At 32.0% G+C, this 16,369-nt stretch overlaps 1 protein-coding gene across 3 annotated transcripts in view; it reads left to right on the top strand.

Annotated features, from left to right (window-relative positions):
* LOC126735515 (uncharacterized protein CG5098) overlaps positions 1–16,369 on the top strand; it is a 111,001-nt gene that overhangs the window by 50,303 nt on the left and 44,329 nt on the right. For 2 of the 3 annotated variants that reach the window (XM_050439555.1, XM_050439554.1), the window contains exons 9-12: positions 11,281–11,310; positions 11,374–11,412; positions 11,474–11,527; positions 11,589–11,639. The exons of the other annotated variant lie outside the window; for it this stretch is intronic. In XM_050439555.1, coding sequence (XP_050295512.1) covers positions 11,281–11,310; positions 11,374–11,412; positions 11,474–11,527; positions 11,589–11,639 — 174 coding nt within the window. The remainder of the gene's footprint in view (positions 1–11,280; positions 11,311–11,373; positions 11,413–11,473; positions 11,528–11,588; positions 11,640–16,369) is intronic. 3 annotated transcript variants of the gene reach the window in all.

Below are 16,369 nucleotides of genomic sequence, written 5' to 3'. Positions count from 1 at the left end.
GTTGGAAGACGTATGAATGAGATACATCATTTTAAAGGGAATAAAAAATGCTTTTAAAATAAGTTATAAAAAATGCAGGTCCGTATTTTTAAAAAAATGAAGTTGATAGCCGTTGCCAAGATACCAAAAGTCATTAAAAAATATTAAAAGATGAAGTTGTGTAGAGCACAAAAAATTATACAACTTTGTAATTAAAAGTAAGTTTTTAAAATCAATGGTTTTGGAAATAATCATTAAAATTAAATTTGGCGTTTTTTATAAATCACCCTGTAACTCACGAACTAAAAAACATTTTGCAACGCTATAAAAAGATTTAGAATAACCATCAAAATTGGCAACTTTTTTCTAATTTCACCGCTCTCGTATCTCCTATAGTTTCGGAAATAGCAAAAGTCACACATGGCAAATAGGACACCCTGTAGATCGTGTCCCCAATTGTGGTGTTCAGAAAAAGCCCTAATTTTCTTTATAAACATATTATACAGGGTGTTACGGAATAAGATGCTGATCCTTAAGGGTGTTATTCCTTAGGTGATTTTAAGAAGAAAAGTTTAAATAAAGCTATGTTATAAGCCCTTCACTTTTGAGCTACAGGTGTAAAAGCCTTAAGCAAAAAATCGTTTCTTCATTATAACTTTAATAACTGCCTAGATACGTTTATGAAATTTAGCACACACTCTCTAAGTATCCAAGTGTAACCAGGGGCGTTTGTACAAAAACGTAGACAAAATATTTTTGAAAAATATTATGTACGCCACTGCTTTTCTGTAATAGTTTATAAGTAAAGTTATTTATGTAACAAGTGTGTAAAATGATCCTTTTTTGATGAATGGGAAACTTGCGACAATACCCATGAATAAAAAAAGGATCATTTTACACATGTGTAACATACAAAATTTTTTCTACTACCGAAGAAAACATTAAAAAGAATCAAAAATATGAAATTATTTTACGCACTTAAACGACTTTACGGTAAAAAACCGTCAAAACATTTGTTGACAAATTATAAATTAAATGTGAAATAAACGTCAAATTACCTTTTACGCCCTCAAATAAACGTCAAATTACTTCTTACGCACTAGTGCGTACTAGTTGTAGTAAACTGAAACTTTTTTCGTCTAACATGCTTGATTACCCTTACGTTTATTTTTTTTTATTAGTTTTTTTTTCTCATTTTGTTTCTGATTGTTCCTTAGTTTTTTATTCGGAATTTTTAATAGTAAAAATGTTTGGGGACAAACGATGTATTTTCTTTAGCATCCCGTTTTTTTTACTATATCTGTAGTAGGTACTGTGACGAATGTCTTATAAGTTATGATTACTGAACACGTGTTGAATCCTTAAAATTCCTTATGCACTTTTCGGTAGCAAATATTTTGTAATTTAAAACCAATTATTTTGAACCTTTTGATTAACTGTCTATTAGATCTCAAATTAAGCATTAAATTACTCATTTCAACAAGTCTTATACCTTTAATTTGTTAAGTTTTAAAACAAACATAAAAGAATTTATGTTGGGTAAACATAGTTCTCTACCAGTTCTAAATTCATTTGTTGTTTATTATCGCAGTTATTAGTTCCCAATTTTCTTATTCTATACAGGCATGTTTCAATTCTACGTATTCTTTCAATGTTTTTTAATTAAATGTCAAATGCCCCTGGATAAAGTAAATTCAAAGGAGCAAGAGCCTGAACAACATGATCAAATTATATTTACACTAAATGTATGTCCATTACCAAATAATATTTTTATACAATCAGTATTAAGATGAATAAGAAATGATAAAAATGAAATTAAAGCATATAGTCTTTACCGTATTTTGTGCGTTTAATTATTTAAAAAAAAATGGCACTGAAATATAACAAAAAAGAGTAACTTAACTATAGATTAATGAAGTAATATAATGCAACGTTTATTATAAAATATTTAACGAGTTAAGTTGAATTTTATACCGGCTATTCAAAAAAAAGCAAGTTGAGTTTGATAATATTAATTGTACCCTAGGAGGTTGTTTTAAATTCCATTTCGAGGGAAATACTACCTCTAAACCAAATATAAACTAATCGTAGATATTTAAATATGGCATCAAATCAAAGGTTTCACCTCTCTTTTAACATAGCAATGGTGTTAACTGAGAACAGAGAGGAAACTGACTGAAGAAAATTATTGAGTGATAAACTAAGAGATGAAAATAAAAAAAAATACTTGAATACAGAACAAAAAATAATAGTAATAGAACAATTAGTACCACACGAGTAAATCCTCTAGGAGTCTCCGACATTTAAAACTACTTTAAATTTGTTTGGACCTAATCAGACCATTAGATAGTTAGTAGTTTTACCACCATATGTCGTGTTAGTTTCACCTTCTGTAAAGTTTTACCTTGCTAAGAATATAGCTGAAACTTTCTAATAAATCCCCAGTAAAATCAAAACAACGAATTAATTAAGGTGCCTTAAACTAGCTGTTTTGGCTTCAAATAAAACTTCAAGTGGACTGTATAAATGGCTTTAATTGTAAATTATCTGAGAGCTTTATTTACTCTCAACACAAAACATGGTTGACGACGGAAGACTGCTATGGGTTTTTTCGATACAAATCGTAACGGTTACATTTTATTTTAGCGCGCTGTTGCCAAGTCACAACATTCCGCCCGCCTTGAAAGTACACAGTACTTTAAACAGAACATAATATGACCAAATAATTTTTTTTTTTTTTTTTTTTTAAGTTATAAATCTAAATAAACTTAGCATCTTATATCAAAAAGTTTTACAACTTAAAATTAATTACTTAAAAAAAATTATTATACTTGCGAACTTAAAATTAACTTAAATAGTTTCACGTTTACACATTAAATTCATACCTGGTACAACGTTCTAAATTCTATTCTTAAAGATTAATTCTCGATTACGTGTACGCGGATAATACTGAGAACGTCCTTAAATCATGTAGATATTGGTAAGGCACAAATACGGTTAACAGCTCGTGTTACGATACCATAAATTGTTTTTAATTTTACGACCCGCACAATTCCGTCGCGTCCTGGGTGCAACGAAACAACTCGACCCAATGGCCACCTTAAAGAAGGTGTATTGTCTTCTTTTATTAGCACTAACGTCCCCACTTTCAAGAGTTCATTATTACTCTTCCTCCATTTGATCCTGCACTGCAACTCGGACAAATATTCCTTTTGCCATCTTCGCCAGAACTGTTGCACCATATACTGGATATGCTGCCAGTGGGATAAACGATTCTGAGGTAAGTTGGTCAGATCGATTTCAGGAAGGCTAGAGAGAGGTTTCCCAATGAGAAAGTGACCGGGAGTTAAAGCCGCTACATCTTCAGGGTCATGGGTTAACGCACATAACGGTCGCGAATTCAAGACACTTTCAATTTGGGTTAATATCGTAGAAAACTGCTCAAATGTTAATTTAGTTTCTCCAAGGACGCGTTTAATATGGACTTTAGTGCTCTTTATTCCAGCTTCCCAGATTCCACCAAATGTTGGGGATGAAGCAGGAATGAAATGCCACTGAATACATTCGTCCGTCAGTTGATTAATAATATAGTCCGCATTATTTTTAAGAAAGCTATAAACATTTAGTAATTCAGTATTGGCTCCCCTATAATTTGTGCCATTGTCGGAATAGATATTTTTCGGCTTACCGCGCCTGCTTATAAATCTTCTCAAAGCCGCTAAAAAGGCTTGAGTAGTTAGCTCAGACACAAGCTCAATATGTATTGCCTTAGTGCTCATACATACAAATAAACAAACGTAAGCCTTTATAATTTTAGCACCCCGAGTCTGTCTATCTTTAAGCAAAAAAGGACCCCCAAAATCTGTGCCCACGTTCGTAAATACGGAAAAGGAATTTACTCTAACCTCTGGGAGGTCTCCCATTAAATATTCTGAAGATTTTGGCGAAACACGGAAGCATTTAAGACATTGACGGACGACAGATCGACACGCTCTTCTACCAGAAATAATCCAATACGTTTCTCTAATGCTATATAGTAAACTCTGAACGCCACAGTGAAGTAACCTTTCGTGTTCTTCCTTCAATAATAATTTAGTTAATATATGGTTGGCAGGCAGTATTATAGGATGTTTACCTTCATACGGTAGGTCGGAATTTTTTAGTCTACCCCCTACTCTCATTAAATTATCCTTTATAAATGGATTAAGCGATATTAATTTACTAGAAGGGCGAATAGACTCATTTTTTGTTAAACTGGCATGCTCATGTGCAAAGCAATCAATCTGTACATTTCTTATTATTAGGTTTAAAGACGTGTCCAATTCCTTTGGAATGAATGGACCAGAAATTTTTTCACTATTAGATTTTAGATTAGATGTAAAGCGCAGAACATAAGATAAAATTCTTACAGTCTTTTTTAATGAGGAGAATTTATTTATTAAATCGATAATGTCGCTATTTGGTTGCATAATTATAGAACAAGTTATGCTTTTTTGTTCAGGTATATCGATCTCCTCTAAATTAACTTCTGGCAAATCCCAGCCTGACTCATTTAGGTTTAAAAATTGAGGGCCGCGCCACCATAATTTTGATTGGCTTAAAGTACTAGAAGAGACTCCTCGCGATAATAGATCGGCCGGGTTGTCGCTAGACTTTACATGGTACCAATTTGTATACTCTGTCAGCGACCTAATCTCGCTAACCCTATTGGCCACGAAAGTTTTCCATCTACTGGACTCGCCTTGGATCCAATGAAGGGTTATTGTAGAATCTGTCCAATAATAATATTTATTAAAATTTATTTCTAATGTAGAAATAACCTTCTTGGACAAATTCGCCAGCAAAAGAGCACCGCATAGTTCAAGTCGAGGCAAACTTAATTGTTTCACCGGTGCCACACGAGATTTGGCACATAATAGACTTGTGCCATATTGTCCGGATGACATTTCACATCTTACATAGAGACAAGCTCCATAAGCTTTAATTGACGCATCCGAGAAACCATGCAGTTCGATGGAAATATAATTTGCAAAAACAGTGCACCTAGGAATCTGCAATTCACCTATGTGACTAAGAGTATTATAAAATGATTCCCAAACAATTTGCAGATTTTGAGGTATTTCGTCATCCCATTCTAATCTAAGTTTCCATAAATCTTGAATGATTAGCTTGGCCCGAATTATAACTGGTCCAATTAAACCCAGAGGGTCAAATATTTGGCAGATACTCGACAATATTTTTCGTTTTGTAAAATTTTTTGTTTCAAGAAAATTGGAGCTAAGATTTACTTTATACTTAAAAACATCTTTATCCGAGTCCCAATATACTCCAAGGGTTTTATTTTGATTATTTTCTAGATTTAATATACCCATATCAAGATTTTCATTTGTCTCAAATTTATTTAATAATTCTTTATTATTACTTAAAAATTTCCTTAAAGGAAAACCATAATTTGCCAACAGTTTAACAAGATCCCTTTGAAGACCTAATAACTCTTCTTTCGAATTAGAACCCGTAAGTACGTCATCTATGTAAAAGTCTCTTTTAATAATTTTACAGGCTAGCGGGAATTCTAATTGATTTTCTAAGGCAATTTGAAATAAACACCGCACTGCCAGAAAAGGTGCTGAAGCAGTTCCATATGTGACAGTGTTTAATTCACATACCTGGGGATCTTCATTTGCATTTACGCGCCAAAATATTTTGTGATATTTCCTATCTTTATTACATAATAATATTTGACGGTACATTTTACTGACGTCTCCAGTTAAAACGTACTGATGTATTCGAAACCTCGCTAATATCGAAAATACGTCCTGTTGTAAAGTAGGACCAATAAATTGAGTGTCATTTAGTGACAAACCCGTTGAGGTTTTCGCCGAGGCATCAAAAACTACCCTACACTTGGTAGTCACACTACTTTCTTTTATAACAGCATGATGTGGTAGAAAATATCCTTCTTCATGATTATTTACTATTTTGGACATATGACCCATACTAAAGTATTCATTTATAAAAGAAAAATATTGATTTTTTAAATCATCACATTTATTTAATTTCTTTTCTAATAAATTAAATCTGTGCAGGGCCATTGAATAAGAATTACCTAATTCATTTAAATTATTTTTAAAAGGCACACTAACGATAAACCTGCCATCTGACTTTCTTTTCACCGTTTGTGCAAAATGATCCTCGCAATATTTTTCTGATTCTGAGAAAATATTTTCCTTTGGAACCTCTTCAACTTCCCAGAATTTAATTATCGATGTATTTAAATTTTCATCGTTTACATTTAAACAACTTATTGAATTGGATGGTTTAAAATTTACAGTCAAATTACCCCCTATTACATAACCCAATCTGGTTTCCTGGATAATTGGCAAATTAGGACCAAGACGAATTTGATTCTGACCTATTATTGCCCAAAAAACATTTGACCCTAGTAACAAATCTATCTCAGAACACTTATTAAAATTAGGGTCAGCTAATTGCACATTATCCGGAATATTAAGAAATTCTTTATTAAATGAATGTATGGGTAATTGATCTGTAATGCGCATCAACACTAAACAATTAATGTTTGTTTCATAATCAAAATGGCAAGATTTTATAGTAAGATTAACTTGACTATTAATATTTGTCAAAGTTTCACCCACTCCTTTAACAAAATGCTTAATTTTCGTGGATTCCAAACCTAACCTGTCACAAAGGCTCTTAGAAATAAAATTACTTTGTGAACCGCTGTCCAACAAAGCACGGGCATATATGAATTTATTATTTCTATTTACTTTTACTATCGCAGTCGAAAGCAAAACTTGATTATAACACGTACTTACCTTACCATCTAATTCCGGCGCGCACAAACCGGCAAACGCGCTTTCAGCCGCATGAGCATTTAACGAACTAAACGGCTGCGGCGGCGCTGTTGGCGAAGCCCCACTCTCGGTTTTATTTCGAGTTGTCGGGACTTGAACCGGTAAAGAAATATTTGCACCAGTGGTAGGTTCAGAGTTCACTGTATTATTATTGTTTGAGTTAGGAAAGGAATTTAAATGTAAAATTGTATTATGTGCTTTTTTGCACTTAAATCATTTTGGTTTTTGACATTTCCAGGATGGGTGGGAGTCTCTTAGGCAGTTTAAACATAATTTCCGTTGTTTAATTGCAGAAATTCTATCGTTTATTGGCAATTGCAGAAAAGACTCACACTTAAAAATGCTATGATTAGCTTTACAAAAATAGCAACTAAATTTATTAGTGGGTTCTGTTGATGCGAACGTGTCACTATAATTTTTATTTAATCTTTTATTAATATTAGACCCTTTATTTCTGTCTATATCAAAATTAGAAGACACCTCTAATTTTTCTAAAATTTCACATTTTAACCTTAAAAAATCATTTATATCTTGCATGGTGGGTAATTCGGTAATATATTTGTAGGACTCCCATTCACGGCGAGTAACGCTATCAAATTTTGTACAAAAAATATAAATTATCAACCGATCCCACGCATCAATATTCTCTCCTAAGCTTTTGAGAGCACGAAGGTGTTTTGTAATAGTATCATAAAGACTGCGCAACTCATGATATGATTCTTTTTTTATTGAAGGGTATTCAAAAATAGACTTAATATGATTATAAATAATAAGTTTTTTATTTTCAAAGCGATCAATTAAAAATTTCCAGGCCGTATCGTAATTATTGGCGGACACTTCAATAGATTTTATTATTTCAAGGACCTCGGCACTTAAGGATGACTTAAGGTAATAAAATTTTTGAATATTATCGAGCGAATCGTTGTCATCTACCAATGCCTTGAAAGAATCTTTAAACTCGAGCCAGTTAGAATACTGCCCGTTGAAGCTTGGCAATTTTATAGGCGGCAACTTTACCAATGAATTAAAATTTCGAGAAGATTGACCGTTTCCAAAGTGATTCGAATTACCAGCAATACTGGGAGCCACTCTTTCTTCATAACTTTTTATAGCGGACTCAATATTACCAATCAACTTAAAATAGCTAGATTCAAAAGATTCACGTTCGCGATCGTCCTGTTGAGCATTTGATTCCGCCTCGATTTGAAATTGGACGTCGTCAAATTCGTTTAAGAGAGGCGACAATCTCTCTAAACGCGCCTGAAACTCTCTTACAATACTTTCATTGAAATCAATATTTTGATCAATTATTGAATTAATATAAGTCGAAATTCTTGTTAATTTGCCTTTTAAAACACCTCTTTTCGCAACTAAGTTTTCCATGATATTAACCCTTACAATTTACAAATAATAAATATTACTAGAATTAACATAAAACAACCAGTCTTGAATTTATTAAAATTAATTAAATTAAAACGACCTTACTCAACCTGTGGTGGAAATAATTTCTCCCTCCAAACGTGTTCTATTTTCTCTCTCTCAACTGGATTCCAGCTCGACAGTCATGTACCGGTCGTCTTCTTCGTTTGAATTTGAGCGGAATGCACCGCTCTCTCTCTCTCTTCCACACTGGCGTCTTATCAGTTGTTCTAGCTCGAGCTCTCTCGCTCTCGTTGGGTTCAATGCCTGGCTGCCTGCCGCTCGCTTCGCAAATATGGCGGACGGCTTTATTCGGTAATTTATTGAAGCAGCCTACCTTATTTTATTTAATTTGATCAGCAATCCGTCGACTACCACACTAATTTTTCACTTTTCACTATCCGGTGAGATGGACCAATGTTTTGGCTTCAAATAAAACTTCAAGTGGACTGTATAAATGGCTTTAATTGTAAATTATCTGAGAGCTTTATTTACTCTCAACACAAAACATGGTTGACGACGGAAGACTGCTATGGGTTTTTTCGATACAAATCGTAACGGTTACATTTTATTTTAGCGCGCTGTTGCCAAGTCACAACACTAGCGTTACTTTTATTGTAATCTAGATTATTAAATGAATATAATAAACAAGTTCTTTCGGTGTCATACTTTTCTAATATGACACCGAACCTTAGAAAATTGAAAGGCTAGAATTAGTAAACAACAAAACTTTATTTGAATTCAACATATGCACAGGGGCAAGGGGGGTGTTTTATTTACAAACATATTCATCGATTCTCTGTCGTCAAGTTTACACGCATTTTCAAAAGAGGACATTTTCAGCTATATATCAATACATACAGTGGTGGCCAACTAATTAGAAACAGTGTGAATAAATTAATAAAAATCATAAATCTTTTGTAAATAAAATTGTTTATTCTTAAATTTCTCGCCCATTGTCGTAACTAACATTTACCTTTAATATTACCATAAATTTAGTGGATTTGTCTTCACATATATACTTTTTAAAAAAAGTTAATTTTTTATACAAATATTGAATTGGACAACTAATTAGAAACCAAAGAATTATCAATTTAAAAAAACAAAATAAGAACTCTAAACTCTAAATAAATCAATATTTTGTAGCAAATCCCTTATTTTCAATGACAGCTCTACATCTCCTGGGCATTGACTCCACCAGATGTTGACATTTGGCTAGTGGTATTGATTTCCACGCCTGCTCTGCTTCTTCCGCCAGATCTTTAAGGTTTTTAATATTTTTATGTTCTAAAAGTTTTTTCAGTTCTCTCCAAAGATTCTCAATGGGATTGAGATTCGGACTACATTAGGGCCAATCAAGTACATCAACATGGTTATCGTCAAACCATTTTTTTACAGACTTAGCCGTGTGCTTGGGATCATTGTCTTGTCTTTGACCGGTGTCTTATGTTTTGCCACATTGTCTTGTGGCAAAACATAAGACACCGGCAAAGATCCATAATATCTTTATATTTTTCTTGGTCAAGAATACCGTCAATGTTCACTAATGGACCAACACCACGCCACGAAACACATCCCCATAATTTTATATTTCCACCTCCATGTTTGACTGTGCTGGTTGTATACTTCGGATTATTTTCCGCACCCCTTGGTCTTCTCACAAATATTCTACCATCACTACCAATGCGATTTTTTTTTGTCTCATCAGACCATAATACTTTTTTCCACTCTTTTATCGTCCAATTAATATGGTCCTTAGCGAATTTTAATCTAGCCTGGCGATTTTTCTTCTTTAGCAGTGGTTTCTGCGGGATACTCGTCCAAATAGGTTGGCCGTCTTATAGTTCGTGATGACATCGCGATAGCTGGAGAAAGTTCTTCTTTAATCTGGTTGGAGGTTAAAAATGGATTCATTTTAGCCATTCGAACAATAGTTTCATCAGTTCGTTGGCTGTTTTTTTTTAGATCTTCTCTTGCGTGGAATATTTTCGTACGTTTTATGTTTATTTATGTGTTTGAGTGCATAGAAAACCCATTTTTTTTAACATTTTAGGTGGTCAGCTATTTTACTATAAGTCCAACCTCTTTCCCTTAGCGTAAAAATTATTTTACGCATTGACGGATCACATTTTTTTTTCTACCCATTTTAAACTGTGGAAGACACAAAGACAAGGCTTGTAGATACAAAAAAGACAAATTGTTACCAGTACAAAGGTTTGAAATGAACTATACGCGCGTTTATTTTCGTCGTTTCTCAAGTAGATTGCCAACTGTGTTATCTATAAATTTTGTTTATATTCTGCATTCCTTACAAATTTCTTAGTGGAATGTCTATAAATAAATTATATATTGCTGTTGTGATGAACGATCAAAATTTCACAAGTTGGTTTTAATTTATTTTAAGGAACTGAAACATTGAATAAAGTATTTTTTTTAAATCGTTTCTAATTAGTTGGCCACCACTGTATAATCGTGTTAATTTTACTTACTGATGTAAGATTTTGGATAAAAAATAAAAAGTAGAAATAGATATATGTTTTTCTAGCGCAAAAAATGCGCTAGAAAATCTTACAAGCAAAAAAAAATTATTAACATTATTGTTCCTAAAACCGCTTCTAAAAAATGTGAAATGGCAACACCGCAGGCAAAAGCTGATGTACATCTTGACAAACGGCTTTGTGTTCACATTCGGCATTTGTGAAGCTCTGTGTTTTTTCTTTAGTTTTTCGGTTTTAAGGAGGAATAGTATTATTTTGCGCCTGTCAAAATAAGTGACAAATTTTTATGGTATTATAAAGTGTTTTTTTTTGCCCTTTCTACATAAGCATTTGGCATCATTGCATCGGAGATGTTGCAAACAAACAAACGATCCATAGTTCCACGGCAATGCTAATTCTAGCCTTTCAATGTTCTAAGCACCGAACCTCAAAGATTCCTTATTCTTGAGAATTTTGCGATTTTGAACGATTGAATATATTTTTTTTTATTAATTTCTTGCTTACTTAAGGAGAAATGTCCGGATACACCTAAGCTAATGGTAAATATTTTATTTTGTTTTTATTACCACTCCCTTATTAAACCTTCATTTATATCTTTCAAGCTTGTCGAAAATCAGGAAGAGATTCTACCTCTTTTAAAAGTAAGTATATATTGATATGTTTATTTTTTATCTGGGCATATTTCAACAATTGTCTTTTAAGCCTGAGAAAGTCTCTACCAGCAATGAAATATGCGAATCTGACGCAAATGCCAAAGTAAGTTTAATTTTTCTTAATAATGACCATGTTATTAAAGATCATGTTAACTTTTTTCAAGCATGAGCGAATTGAAATATTAGCAGTGCCTAATGCTGAACCAAATTTACGGGTAAGATAATCGGAGCTTTGTATTATTTGATACCAATTCAATTTAATTCGTGAATTACCGGATACTCAAAAAGTCAATATGAACGAATAAGATTACGTTTATTCTATGACTTTGAATACCAGCGATATAGTTAATTACTAAAGGGGGTGTACAAAATGTCAAATCAATTCTAAAATTATTTGCAATAATAATAATAATTTCAGAATTATATTACACAAACACCATAAAAAACTTTTTATACGCTATTTTGTATTTGTAAATACAGTGTGACCCATTTGTTTTCGGGTCACCCTGATAAAAAGTTTATTTTTGGTGCGATTTTGCTCGGGTTTTTTTTTAAATGTTAGGACCAGAAAAACTGCATCATTATAACAAAAAAAAATTCTGCCATGTAAATTCCAAGGCCTTCTAATGTCAGTTTTTAAGGGCCAAATTTTAAGAAACCATGCTAGGCATTTTTGTAACAAAAAATTGTGCACACCACTGGATTCGGCATCCCCCAAAACGGCCTTATACCAAATTGCACCAAAAAATATTAAGTAATAACAATTTTATAACAAAAAATAAAAAGGGAAATTATGCACTTATTTACATTTAAAAATGTGTAAATAACCATGAAAAAAACAAATTGAACAAAGATAATACAAGCAAATAACAATTCCAAACTAAATACAAATAAAAACAATTAATAAACTAACAAAAATAAATACAAATAAAATAAAAACAACAGACAAAAAAATTAAAAATTAACCGCTACTAAATTTTTGGAATTTATACTAATCCACCATTGTTTTCTATGCATTTTACATTCCTTTTGCCTACATTTCAAATAACTTTACGGACTTGCTCTGGAGTAATTTCTGAACAAACCTGGATTATTCTGACTTGTAGATCTTCTAAATTTTGAGGTCTTGATTGGTACACTTTTTCTTTAAGTAAGCCCCAGAGAAAAAAATCGAGTGGCGTTAAGTCAAGGGATCTCGGTGGCCACTCAACGAAAAGACTGTTTCGTCCTATCCAACAGTTTTCAAAATGTTGATTTAACCAGTCTCTTACTAAACGAGCATTATGGACAGTACAGCCATCTAATTGAAACTTCAAATTAAGGTGATATCTTAAGGGTAAATCTTCTAATGCGTTCGAAAATTCATTCTCAAGAAAATTCAAAAATTCAATTGTATTCAAATTACCATTAAAGAAAAAAAGGCCAATAATTTTGTCGCTTAGTATTCCACACCAAACGTTAATTTTTTGCGAATACTGTCTCCTTGCATTTATTATAAATTCTGGATTCTGCACGGACCAGTGGCGGCAATTTTGACTGGAGACTACGCCATTTGTGGTAAAAGTGGCTTCGTCGCTAAAAAGGATTTCATGTAGAAAGTTTCTGTTGTTTAAATATTCTCCCTGAAGCCAATAGCAAAACTCTAATCTTCTTGCCGGGTCACCATCCTCTAAGGTGTGCAAAAATTTTGGCTTAAATGCTTTTATGTTATTTTTTTGCAAACATCTTCTTATACTTTCTCTGGGGATGTTAAGGACCAAACTAGCTGTTCTGACACTACTTCGAGGATTGCCGTTAAAATATTCCAAAATGTAATTTTCATTTCTTCTGAGCCCACGCCGTCCATTATGTCTATTTTTAAGTAGATTTTTCGAAACAGATCCTGTTTCATTGAAAAACACGTTGCACAGTACTTAGACTTACTGGTCTATCAGGATGCCTTATATTAAATTCTTTGGCAGCTTCTCTCATCAAACGCGTGTTACCACTAACAAGACGAACAATTTCAATTTTTTCTCTTAAATTTAAATTTTCCATGATTACTAATACTATCTAAACACGTTCTATTACCACTTTTGACAGTTAGATGTCCAATGTGACAATTCAATATTTCAATATTTTTTAGAGACAATTTAGAAGTAAAGCGCATTTCTTTTTTTTATCATAAAATTGTTATTATTTAATATTTTTTGGTGAAATTTGGTATAAGATCGTTTTGGGGGATGCCGAATCCAGTGGCCCTTAAAAACTGACATTAGTAGGCCTTGGAATTTGCATGGCAGATTTTTTTTTGTTATAATGATGCAGTTTTTCTGGATCTAACATTAAAAAAAAACCCGAGCAAAATCGCACCAAAAATAAACTTTTTATCAGGGTGACCCGAAAACAAATGGGTCACACTGTATATAATGAAACACCCTAAATATTAAAACCAAAATTAATAGATCTTATCAATATAGTTTCCATAGTAACAATACTTCAAATTTAAACAAACTCTGCGAATACTAAAAAAACGAAAAACTCTTTTGTAAAGTGGTGTCCATTTACCTTTATGCAATAATAAAGATTTTTTTAGAATCTATGCCTCATATTTTCAAGCATGTCTTGAATTATTTATCCCGAGGTTTTAACTGGTGGTTATCTACCCAAGCAACACATCATTTATTATTCTAGTTAAATATATATTTATTCAACGATTTTTTAGTACATTTTTGGTTTTGGTATATTTCACAATCGTATATGGCCAAGGTCTATTTATTAAACTGTAGAAAATATCATATACGATTCTGTTTACAAAAGGTAGATAAGTTTCGACATTTTAAAAAATTGACACGGGATTTACATATTTAGTTTTAAACTCAATTACTACACCTCAATTAAGGGTAGGGTTAATGAAAAACGGGTTTTTTGCAAAAAATAATTGCCTGAAAAAAAATTGCTTTTCTAAGAAAATTATAGGTGATAAAAAAATGTTGAAAACAGTTTTTTTTGGTTCTAGACAACTTTTCATTATCTAGGTTCAAATACAGTTTTTAAATTAAAACTATTGGTATATTTATCCAGCGTATATGGTCAAATTATTTTTATTAAACTGTAGAATATATGTATATCATAATTTACGATTCTGTTTACATAGGGAGGGAGTTTCGTCATTTAAAAAAAATTGACAAGGGATTTACACAGCTAGTCTTTACACTCAATCACTAGGCCTCAACTATTTTAATGAAATGACCCCGATATCACATATATGCCACTGTGTGGGATACGATATAACTTTCATACACGTATATATCTTATAGTGTAATGATGGAATATGATACTCAAAGAAATCTAGAAAAAAAATAGGAAATGCATTAACGTCTATGAAACAATAATTTTACCAAATAAGATATACACATTAAAAAAACTCAAGAATACGCATTTGCTCAAAATTAAACAAAATTTAATAAATCCCTAATAACTAAATTTAATAAGGGATAAATCCCTTAGGGACGCCATTGGTAATTTTTTTTTCTTTGTACGTCGAAAAATGCCCCTGATGCATAAAAAACACCTGCAAATTTAAAAAAAAATCTACTTGGTAGTAAAGTTATTTAAAAAAAATCGCATTCCATTAAACGCATTTTATGTCGTTAAATACTATACAATATACCAAACTTAAACTTTTATGAAATAATAATTGTATATTATTAACATATAATAAACCTTCTTGTTAAACGTGAATCAAACATAAACATAATATTAAATTCCTCAACGTATATCACGCGGGCATTTTATCCGATATAGTTGAAGTTCAACCAAAAATGTACATCTGGGGTGAACCAAAAATAAACGTTTATTTAACTATCTTATGTTGCTTGGGTAACTTGAATAGTGATATACTTTAATGTTCCAAAAACTATGTTATAATTACTATAGATATTTACAGACTGGAACTTCTAGGACCATTTGCTCCAGGTCTGTATAAAAATTCAGACAAAAACAGATTTAAACCTTAATTTAAATTATTGTAAAAATAATATTAATAGTCAAATAATAATGCAGTAGAAAGATTTTGTGAAGAAATAATTATTCAGATACCCATATGACCCTGCATGATAACTAATTTTTTGTATTTTTTTGATGTGGCAGCCTTTACATTTATCTAATGTCTAACACTTTCTCGAGTCCCAAGAACCATATATTTATTTATTTAATTATTTGACATAGTCAGCTACAGAATTATCAATTCTAAATGGTATGATTAAATTAAGACACCAAACAAAAATACTAAAGGCATGATAGTACCTAATTGGTGATCAAGTAAAGTGAAAAGTATAGACAAACATAGATATACACATAGTCAATAAATTCGTAAAATGAAGGAGTAATTAGTTAAAAAATAAAACAATTGCTAAGACAATCACATTACACTTCTGATTAAAAAAATTACGCTGATTCTTCTGTTTATTATTGCATTTTACCGAGCAACTATTTTTCTCGACTTGCAGACTTATTTTTCTTTTTGTTTTATTTTTCTCGGATATAACATTTATACACCGTTAGGTTGGGTTATTTAGTACATCCATTTAACTTCTGTGCGGGACAACAGTGATTCAAGAAAAATATTGTAAGGGAATAGGAGATAGTTGGGGAAAAAATTGAACTGAGAATTCCTCAAATTCCATATATTTTTAGTTTTTACTTTAATACCTCATGATTTAATGTAGATAAAAAATAAAAACCCGGTCTCAAAATATGTTAATTTGAGACCGAGACTTAGGGTTTCTATTTTTTCTCTTCTTACGTAGGTGTCTTTGAGATAATGGTCGAGTTCTTTCAATGATTTAATGTATCATAGGCTTTTGAGACATCAAGTATAGCATTGGTAGCACGAACTTAATAAATATACCTGGACTTCTAATACATATGGCCACGATACCCAAAAATGACCACTGCCTGGTGG

Source organism: Anthonomus grandis, chromosome 4 (genome assembly GCF_022605725.1).
Source record: "Anthonomus grandis grandis chromosome 4, icAntGran1.3, whole genome shotgun sequence".
NCBI classification, from domain to species: domain Eukaryota; kingdom Metazoa; phylum Arthropoda; class Insecta; order Coleoptera; family Curculionidae; genus Anthonomus; species Anthonomus grandis.
Note: the sequence above shows the minus strand (reverse complement) of the source record. Positions and strands in the feature narration are given on the sequence as shown.